Here is a 10,749-nt window from a genome sequence, read left to right as displayed (position 1 = left end):
GGCCGGAAAATATTCACTCGGAGCAGAAAACTGTAAAAACACTGTTTTATTCAAATATTTGATAGAAAAATACTTAATACATGACAAAAATACTTCAGGATGGAAACATCAAATGTAAACCTGAAGACGAAGATAGCACCGAGATTTATTTCACATCGTGACGACCTTCCAATGTTTTTAACGTCGGACGCCATTTTAACGTGATCGACGGTAACATGATTGACAGGTGATGGCGGTCACATGATTGACAGGTGATCGACGGTCACATGATTGACAGGTGATGGCGGTCGACGCGTAAACAAGATCCGTCTCGTCGAAGAAAGTCTTCGCTGACTCAGCGTTTTCCCCTGAAAATCCTGCCGAGTCGGCGCCTCCGTCGCTCGCGGGCCGGACTTTTTCCCAGAAGAACCCTTTGGACCGAGAGGTCACGTGACTTCAGTAATGGTAGACGCGGAGATGCTGGACCTCGTCCAGACCCAACTGGACCCGAGGACTCTTGGTGGGCGGAGCCTGATAGAGCGGGAAGAGATTTCTGAGGAAGTCAAAGAAGACACGAGCTTCTGTTGTTGCTACACTCGATCATTCCAAACATGTTAGAGCAGGAGAAGCTAACTGATACAAGCTAGCACCTAGCATGCTAAAGAATACAAGCTAGCCTCTAGCATGCTAAAGGATACAAGCTACCACCTAGTGTGCTAAAGGATACAAGCTAGCATCTTTGCTGTTCATGCGTTTGTGTTAAATCAAGTGCTAAAGTATACGATGCTAAAGTACACAACCTAGCACCTAGCATGCTAAAGTATACACGCTAGCGCCTAGCATGTTAAAGGATAAAAGCTAGCCTCTAGCATGCTAAAGGATACATGCTAGCATCTTTGCTGTTCATGCGTTTGTGTTAAATCAAGTGCTTAAGTATAAGACGCTTAAGTACACAAGCTAGCACCTAGCATGCTAAAGTATACAAGCTAGCACATAGCATGCTAAAGTATACAAGCTAGCACATAGCATGCTAAAGGATACAGGCTAGCATCTTTGCTGTTCATGCGTTTGTGTAAAATCAAGTGCTAAAGTATACAACGCTAAAGTATACAAGCTAGCACCTTGCATGCTAAAGTATACAAGCTAGCACATAGCATGCTAAAGGATACAGGCTAGCATCTTTGCTGTTCATGCGTTTGTGTAAAATCAAGTGCTAAAGTATACGATGCTAAAGTACACAAGCTAGCACCTAGCATGCTAAAGTAAATAAGATAGCCTCTAGCATGCTAAAGGATACAGGCTAGCATTTTTGCTGTTCATGCGTTTGTGTAAAATCAAAAGCTTAAGTATAAGACGCTAAAGTACACAAGCTAGCACCTAGCATGCTAAAGTAAATAAGATAGCCTCTAGCATGCTAAAGGATACAAGCTAGCATCTTTGCTGTTCATGCATTTGTGTAAAATCAAGTGCTAAAGTATAAGACGCTAAAGTACACAAGCTAGCACCTAGCATGCTAAAGTAAATAAGATAGCCTCTAGCATGCTAAAGGATACAAGCTAGCATCTTTGCTGTTCATGCATTTGTGTAAAATCAAGTGCTAAAGTATACGACGCTAAAGTACACAAGCTAGCACCTAAAGGATACAGGCTAGTGTCCTTCTTGCGCGTCTCCAGCCACCTGGTGTTGCTGTCGATCAGGCCCTGCAGCCTCTGACCGTCCATCTCCACCGACTTCATCATGGATGGTCTGCTCGGCCCAGGCTCGCTGGAACAACACACACAAAGTGAAGAGGTAACAAAGTGCAGATGAAAAGAACAAAGTTCAAATAAAAAGAGCAAAGGGCAGAGAGAACAAAGTTCAGATAAAAAGAACCAAGTAAAACCAAATAAAAAGAGCAAAGTGCAAAGAGATAACAAATTGTTAAGTGAAATATATCTGCGTCACTATCAGTCGATCTAAGAAACAATTAAAAATATCCTCGACAGCCTCTGTGTGAAAACTGTCAATCAAAGTCGAGCTGCTGTTTGTGTCACGAGCAGGAAGTCGAGGATCAGAAGATTTGATTCATAATTTAGAAACGTTTCCAAAATTTCCAAATCCTCGTGGAGTCGTTAAGACTTTTAATTGCATTTTCCTCTGATCGGTTCCTGGTGAAGTTTGACTCTGACAGCACCAGCTGTGTGTTCATCACAACACACACACACACACACACACACACACACACACACACACACACACACACACACACACACACACACACACACACACACACACACACACACACACACACACACACACACACACACACACACACACACACACACACACACACACGTATAAAAGGTCGACTTCAACATGACGATAACAACGAGGTAATGACGACGTACGTTGTTGTCGTGTACGAGGAGTACCCGGAGGAGCTTCTCACGCTGCCGGACGCTGCTCCTGCAACAACGACAACAGGACCAGGATGACATCACTGGATTATTATTGGGGTCACAATCTGAGGCGTACCCGGGAATATCTGGCTCCATCTGCTGTGGGCGAGCGAGCTGGACGCTCTGAGTGCGGTGCTGATGGGGGCGCTGTAGAGCGGCGCCGCAGAGGAGCTCCAGGCCGCCTCGGGCCGCGAGCGCGTCGGCGCGAGCCTGGACTGAACGAAGGACGAGCCGGACACGAAACTCTGGCTCCGGGGATTCAGAGCCGCCAGGACGACGTTGAGGTCGCTGGTGATTCTCTGCAGAGACTCCGCCAGCTGGTGGACGTCGACAGGTAGTGCAGCTGCAGACAGGAAGTCAAGTGAGCGACAGGAAGTCAAGTGAGCGACAGGAAGTCAAGTGAGCGACGGACGAGCCGAGGAAGACTTCCGGCGTCGGGTTCTTTACCGAGTTCTTCCGTGTGTTCCAGTGTGCTGAGGTCGGAGTCTGTGACGTCGAACATGACCTTCCTCTCTGTGACGCCCGGCTGTACAAGTACACGTTAGTATTTGTTTGGTACACATTAGTTTGTACAAGTTAGTATTTAGTTGGTACACATTAGTTTGTACAAGTTAGTATTTAGTTGGTACACATTAGTTTGTACAAGTACAAGTAAGTATTTGTTTGGTACACATTAGTTTGTACAAGTAAGTAATTAGTTGGTACACATTAGTTTGTACAAGTTAGTATTTAGTAGGTACACATTAGTTTGTACAAGTACAAGTAAGTATTTGTTTGGTACCCATTAGTTTGTACAAGTACAAGTAAGTATTTGTTTGGTACCCATTAGTTTGTACAAGTACAAGTAAGTATTTGTTTGGTACACATTAGTTTGTACAAGTAAGTATTTGTTTGGTACACATTAGTTTGTACAAGTAAAAGTAAGTATTTGTTTGGTACACATTAGTTTGTACAAGTACACGTTAGTATTTGTTTGGTACACATTAGTTTGTACAAGTTAGTATTTAGTTGGTACACATTAGTTTGTACAAGTTAGTATTTAGTTGGTACACATTAGTTTGTACAAGTACAAGTAAGTATTTGTTTGGTACACATTAGTTTGTACAAGTAAGTAATTAGTTGGTACACATTAGTTTGTACAAGTTAGTATTTAGTAGGTACACATTAGTTTGTACAAGTACAAGTAAGTATTTGTTTGGTACCCATTAGTTTGTACAAGTACAAGTAAGTATTTGTTTGGTACCCATTAGTTTGTACAAGTACAAGTAAGTATTTGTTTGGTACACATTAGTTTGTACAAGTAAGTATTTGTTTGGTACACATTAGTTTGTACAAGTAAAAGTAAGTATTTGTTTGGTACCCATTAGTTTGTACAAGTACAAGTAAGTGTATTATATAGTATTTGTTTGGTACACATTAGTTTTATAAATACAACTTAGTATTTGTTTGGTACACATTAGTTTGTACAAGTATAAGTTAATATTTGTTTGGTACACATTAGTTTGTACAAGTTAGTATTTGTTTGGTACACATTAGTTTGTACAAGTACAAGTTAGTATTTGTTTGGTACACATTAGTTTGTACAAGTACAAGTTACTATTTGTTTGGTACCCATTAGTTTGTACAAGTACAAGTAAGTGTATTATATAGTATTTGTTTGGTACACATTAGTTTTATAAATACAACTTAGTATTTGTCTGGTACACATTAGTTTGTTCAAGTAAAAGTTAATATTTGTTTAGTACACGTTAGTTTGTATAAATACAAGTTAATATTTGTTAAGTACACATTAGTTTGTAATAATACAAGTTAGTATTTGTTTGGTACACATTAGTTTGTATCTATACAAGTTAAGATTTGTCTGGTACACATTAGTTTGTATAAATGCAAGTTAATATTTGTTAAGTACACATTAGTTTGTACAAGTACAAGTTAGTATTTGTTTGGTACACATTAGCTGAGAATATTTGCGTACTGAAGGAAAGGATCTAGTATAGTTTCTGTATTAAATGTGTATTTTGTGTAAATGTGGTGGATTAAACATGTTTTTTGAACAAACGTGTACAAGTACTTCTCCAGACCTCGTCCACCATGGAGCTCTCCAGCTGCTGCAGATGTTCCTCCTTCCTCTGGAGCAGATCACTTCCTCTCTGGACCGTCTGCTGCATCTGCTCCACGTTCCTCACCTCCTGACGCACAAGAACAAGTTCAGAACCTGTCGATCCACCAGCGGTTTCTTCACACCTCTCGTAGGTTCCTCATGACTTCCTCCGTCAGAGCGTCCTGCAGGTCCTGAGAGGAGCTGGTCTGAAGCTCCTGCAGATCTGACCGTCTCTCGTCCAGACTCCTCTTCTCCTTCTCCAGGAAGAGCTTGACCTTCTGGCAGGAGTCACCGTGCGAGGAGATGTACATCTTGAGTCTGGGAACAGGAGGAATGAAGATCATCGACAGACTTGAGGAGCGACGTTCAAGAAGGTCTTCTCACTCGTCCACACTGCTGCGAGTGTCCTGCACCGGAGACAGTGTTGGGTCCTCCATGTTGTCCCCATGCTGCGATGAGTCCTTCCAGTCGCTAGAGGGCGGTGTTACCTTCAGGTTGACTTTATTCATGTAACGATCAGGTTCTGCAGCTTTTCCTTCTTGACCTTCCTGCGGCCTTTTGGCGAATCAAAAAATATAGAATAAAATTATATTAATAAATCATTGCCATCAGAAATATTGGTTGAATTCGAAATGTTGAAAACTAGATTTTTTTCAGTAAAATTTAAATGTTTTCTTTTGTTTAATCATTTCTATATTTAAAGGTTGAGGTTGTTTTTTTTACACATATTTTTATTTCCATGATTAAAAAAAAACATTAAATATATTTTTTTAATTGATATCCTTTTGTTATTTTGTTGCATGATTGGCTGTAAGTCTGATCACGTATATACTGTATATATATACTGTATATATATATATATATATATATATATATATATATATATATATATATTTTTAATCTTCATTTTATTTTCATTTTCCATTTCCAATAATTCAAAAATATTTTTTCTTAATTAAGTATATATATCTATATATTTTTATATATATATATAAAAAATATATATATATACAGTATATATATAAAATATATATATATAGATATATATACTTAATTAAGAAAAAATAATTTTGAATTATTGGAAATAGAAAAAGAAAATACATTTAATTAAATAAATTAATTTAATTAAAATCTTTCATTTTGAAAATGTGGAATTTATGAATTAAATTAATAACAAATTAAATTCAACTTTTCAATAAACTAATTTAATTATCCAAAAAAAAATCAATACTTTAAGAAAATGAATCCAAAGTTTCAACATTAAATCTCTAAACCCTGACATTCTTACACACTTCTTAACGTAACGACGTGAAACACACACCCGACTCTGAGGCTCCTCTCCTGCAGCCACGCCACCTTCCTTTCCAGTCGCTCCTTCTCCTCCCTCGCCCTCCTGCTCTCCGCCCTGGCCTTGTCTCTCTCCAGCCTCAGCCTCTTCTCCTCCGTCTTGAACTCGCTCTTCTCCTCCCTCGCTTTCAGGAGGACCTCTCTGGCCCGAGCTCCCTCGTCTCTGGCCTCCTGCAGCTCCTGCTTCAGCCTCTTCTCCTCCTGCGAGGCCCTGTGACTCCTCTCCTCCCTCTCCTCCCTCGCTTCCAGGAGCAGCTCCCTGGCCCGAGACTTGTCCTCCCTGAGCTGCTGCACCTCCTGCTTCAGACGCTCTCGCTCCAGGACCAGCTGTGGGAGGAAAATAATGCAAAAAATCACACAAACATGATGATTTTATCGATGGATTCTCACCTCAGTCTGTCTGTCAAACTCCTCTTCGTCGCCCACGAGTTTGATTCGTCTCGTCTTTAAATCTGACGTCTGAACGAAACAAAGTTGGTTTTCAATGAAGGACGTCAGAGAATTTTTACATTTTAAACGTTGATTTTTGTTTGGAAACTTTGTCGTTTCATTCACTCTCTATCGCTTTATCCCTTGTGGGGGGGTCGCGGGGAGACTGGAGTCTATCCCAGTATCATAGGGCGAGAGGCAGGGGACACCCTGGACAGGACGCCAGTCTGTCGCAGGACACACACAAAGACAGACAACCATTCACACACACACTCATACTCTACGGACAATTTCCCCAAAGTTCTCGATCAACCTGCGGTGAAGTATTTGAAGAATTTAATTATTTTTTTAATAATAGAATTCAATGATTTCTTTATTTAAAGGTTCATTAAATTAAATTAAAAAGGTCAATTTAGTCAATTTAGTAAATCTTTTTTAAAGTTTTTTTTGCTTTTTTACACAGACCTTTAATATTATAAATTGAAAATGGCAATTTTCTGGATTCAATATGATTTAATTTGTATTGTTTGAAGTTAAATATAAAATAAATAAAAAACAGATGATCACGTGACTATTAAATATTAAATGATGAAATGTATTCGTGAATAATGGGAAAAGAAATATAAAACTAAATGTTTTGTTTTTGCAGAATTGAATAAACTCGTTTCTATACTGAAACTAAAGGAAAATTGTTGATTCAATCAATCATTAAAACAACAGTCATGTGATCGCCTGCGTGTCACATGATTGGATGAACATTTGAGTCGCTCTGTACTCAATATTTATGTTTTATTTAAAGGGACACAAATACAAAATATTGAATTGAGAGCATTAATTATTTAAATTATTGGAATATCAAACTCTACGTGAACAAAAAACAGAATTAATTTTTATTTCAAATTATTATTATTATTTTTCAAAAAAACATCATTTTAGTAAAGAAATGATTTAATCAATAATAATATTATTAATGAATTATTATTATAATTTAATTCAATTATATATATATATATTAAAAAAAACATTTAAATATAAAAATTCACAAGTTTCAATATTTGAAACGTTAAACTAAATTGTTAATTTTCACACGTTTCTTGATGAACCATCAGAGTCTGAAGACAAACCTGGCTCTGAAGAAGATCCTCCTGGTTCTGAATCTCTTTCCTCCTCAGCTCTAACTGACCGACCCGAGCCTGCAGGTCCGACTCCTGCCCGAGAATTAAAAAAACAAAGAGTTTATCGTTTGAACCGCAAATCATAGAGACGAGTGAAGCAAAGACACGATCCCGGCTCCGACCTTCTCCGAGTGCGTCGACTGTAACTCTTTGAGTCGAGTCTCGAGCTGCGAGCGCAGTTTCTCCAGCTGGAGTCTGTGCGACGACGACAGAGTTTCTCGTTCCTTCAGATGAGACGAAAGCAAGAGTTCCTTCTGGAAGGTTTGCAGAAACAAACGCCGTCACAAAAATAGATTTTCATTCAAGCAACGATCACATCATCCACCGGCTTGTTATCGTCTTTTGAGACTGTAGGTGTGACACGTGTGGAACTCATGGAGTTTAAGATACAGTTCATGTACATCAACAGTTATATATACACACATATAAATATATACTTCCTATTAAGGTAAAAATGATTTCATAGGAAAGGTATTTGATGGCAGTTTTGGGTGAAAACCACAGAAATAAATACGATAAATAAGGCCCAATAAATATGAAACAAAGTTGGTTTTGAATGAATGACAGAGAATTTTACATTTTAAACGTTGATTTTTGTTTGGAAACTTTGTCGTTTCATTCATTTTCTATCGCATTATCCTTTGTGGGGGGGTCGCGGGGAGACTGGAGTCTATCCCAGTATCATAGGGCGAGAGGCAGGGGACACCCTGGACAGGACGCCAGTCTGTCGCAGGACACACACAAAGCTGCTGTGAAGTATTTGAAGAATTTAATTATTTTTTAATAATTGAATTAAAGGATTTCTATATTTAAAGGTTCAATAAATTAAATTAAAAAGGTCAATTTAATCAATTTAGTAAATCTTTTCTTCTTCTTTTTTGCTTTTTACACAGACCTTTAATACTATAAATTGAAAATGGCAATTTTCTGGATTTAATATGATTTATTGATTTTTATTGTCTAAAGTTAAATATAAAATAAATAAAAAACAGATGATCACGTGACTATTAAATATTAAATGATGAAATGTATTTGTGAATTATTGGAAAATAAATATAAAACTAAATGTTTTGTTTTTGAAGAATTGAATAAACTCATTTCTAACTGAAACTAAAGGAAAATTGTTGATTCAATCGACGATTAAAACAACATTTCAGTGAATTATTATTACTATTAAAGTAAAAATTATTTCATAGGAAAGGTATTTGATGGCAGTTTTGGGTGAAAACCACAGAAATAAATACGATAAATAAGGCCCAATAAATGCTAAAAACTAATGTAAAAATGTGCTAAAAGTCTGATGTACACATTTATATTTATGAGTCAATAATAAATCACACAAACTTCAGAGTAAAGAAAAAAGAAGTCAAAGACTCCAAAAGTTCTTCGGCATTATGTTTGTCTATAACGTAATTGAGTTCACTGTGTCTTTTGCTTAAACAGAAAATAAAAAAAGAAGCGTCTTGAGATCACTTTGTTATCATTTGACAACTTAAATCAGGTGTATTTGTGACACTTACATTTGATTTTTAAGTTATTATGTTTGCGGGCCGAGCGATGGCTTCCATCTTGGTCAGTTATAATATAGCTTTGATTACATTTACACAGTTCTCCGAGTAAAAAATAATAATAATCAATTTTGGATCAAATATGTTTAGTAAAAAAATCTGAACGATGCCCCCCCCGCTAGCAGATGAAGTGCACGAATGCCCCTCCCATGATGCAACACTAATAGACTCAGGGACTCATTCATTCCTCGTGTTATTAGCTTGTTTAATTCTGAGTTTGGGGGCAGAAGTGAAAAGATGATTCTATTCTATGTTATTTTTGTATCCTTTTCTTTGTGTTATTTCTGTCATCTATGTTCTTTAAAATTGTACTTTGTTCTTTTGTTTGCACTTTGTTCTTGTAAGTAAGTAAGTAATTTGTATTTATATAGCGCTTTTCCAAACCAGGGTCACAAAGCGCTTAAACAATCAAAACAATACTCAATAAAATATATACTTTAAAAGTCAAGATATATCTACATCTAAGAATGTACTTCTGGAGGCCTACTTTGCAATTGAATGTTTTATTTACTCGCAAACACAAACAGCAATTGTTGAACTACATCTTCGTGCCATTTGGAATCAGATTTCTAAGGCTCTCTGAGGACATTTAAAAGTCTGATTCATTGTTGTGGCTCATTACAGAATCCTGGATATTTTGGCATCAACATTAAAAATACATATATTTTAGTAATATGTTGTTTGTAAATCATTACTGCGGTTCAGCAAAGGCTTCTATGTGGAGTATTGGCTCTTTTAATTAAGATGACTTGAGGTTCATTCTCAGCCTCAATGAATCCTTCAATGAACCGCCAATACACATCCTGAACAGAAATGTTTTTTTTCCATCTCTTGGATCAAACACTGAATCCTCAGGATCAGTTACTACTATTGTTATTGAGAGATTTTGTACTTGAGTTTTATTGACCCAGAGTGTGTCAAGACTTACTGTAATATCCAATCTTTAAACTCTGGGCCACAAAAAAAACTAAAAAGAAATTAAAAATAAAAAGCAAAGAAATGTTTCGACATTCTGACCTCATCCATGTTTTGCTCTCTGACTTTGTTCATCTCACGTCCGTGATCTTCTCTGAGTTGCACTAGTTTCCTCTCATGTTCACGTTGTACTTCCTCCCGCACTTCCTGCAGCACTTCGCCCAGCTGGTAAAATTTAAAGTTAATTATTTTAAAAAAAACTTACAAAACGTATATAAAATATCTTTGATACACCAGAAGAAAAAAAAACATAGAAGGATTGTCACAGCATAATATCAGTCATTAATACGAGTATAAAAGCTGGTTATATTTGGCTTGATTTAAGTTTAAACTCACTCAAAATACTCAAAGAAATCTCTTGATAACCGTGTTTACCTCTTTGTGATAGTTGGCCAACTGTTGCTCAGGTCGTGGACTCATCAGTTCCCGCCTACACCCCACGCTGTTGACCTTTATACACACAAAATACAACAAAATGTTTTAGCCTGAATGGTTCACGTCACGAAATAGCCTCAATTGTTACAGTGAAGAAATACCCTAGATTGTTACATGAATCCATTTAAATAAGAAATAAATGTACAAAAAAAAGTTTTAAAAAGTAAAGAAGCTATTTTTGATCAGAGTCTGTTATATTTGTAATAGGTAAATATTTGGAGACGGACTCAAAGTTCTTGTGCAACACTTCAAGGCCACAAACGGCTGAACTGCTGTGGCAACTGAAATGTAACCGATATGAG

The 10,749-nt window shown here is 37.2% G+C and overlaps 1 protein-coding gene across 1 annotated transcript in view; it reads right to left on the bottom strand.

The window, feature by feature from the left end:
• Positions 1-28: 28 nt before the first annotated feature.
• Positions 29-10,749, bottom strand: part of cep164 (centrosomal protein 164) — a 28,822-nt gene continuing 18,101 nt past the window's right edge. The window contains exons 15-28 of the mRNA XM_087795370.1: positions 10,388-10,462; positions 10,055-10,177; positions 7,592-7,723; positions 7,419-7,502; positions 6,256-6,324; positions 5,840-6,192; positions 4,903-5,073; positions 4,662-4,836; positions 4,499-4,606; positions 2,865-2,943; positions 2,494-2,760; positions 2,367-2,424; positions 1,624-1,743; positions 29-532 (exon numbers count right to left, since the gene is read on the bottom strand). Coding sequence (XP_087651496.1) covers positions 436-532; positions 1,624-1,743; positions 2,367-2,424; positions 2,494-2,760; positions 2,865-2,943; positions 4,499-4,606; positions 4,662-4,836; positions 4,903-5,073; positions 5,840-6,192; positions 6,256-6,324; positions 7,419-7,502; positions 7,592-7,723; positions 10,055-10,177; positions 10,388-10,462 — 1,911 coding nt within the window. The 3' untranslated portion in view covers positions 29-435. The remainder of the gene's footprint in view (positions 533-1,623; positions 1,744-2,366; positions 2,425-2,493; positions 2,761-2,864; positions 2,944-4,498; positions 4,607-4,661; positions 4,837-4,902; positions 5,074-5,839; positions 6,193-6,255; positions 6,325-7,418; positions 7,503-7,591; positions 7,724-10,054; positions 10,178-10,387; positions 10,463-10,749) is intronic.

The sequence above is a fragment of the Callionymus lyra genome, chromosome 7 (assembly GCF_982586985.1).
Source record: "Callionymus lyra chromosome 7, fCalLyr1.hap1.1, whole genome shotgun sequence".
Classification (NCBI taxonomy): Eukaryota; Metazoa; Chordata; class Actinopteri; order Syngnathiformes; family Callionymidae; genus Callionymus; species Callionymus lyra.
Note: the sequence above shows the minus strand (reverse complement) of the source record. Positions and strands in the feature narration are given on the sequence as shown.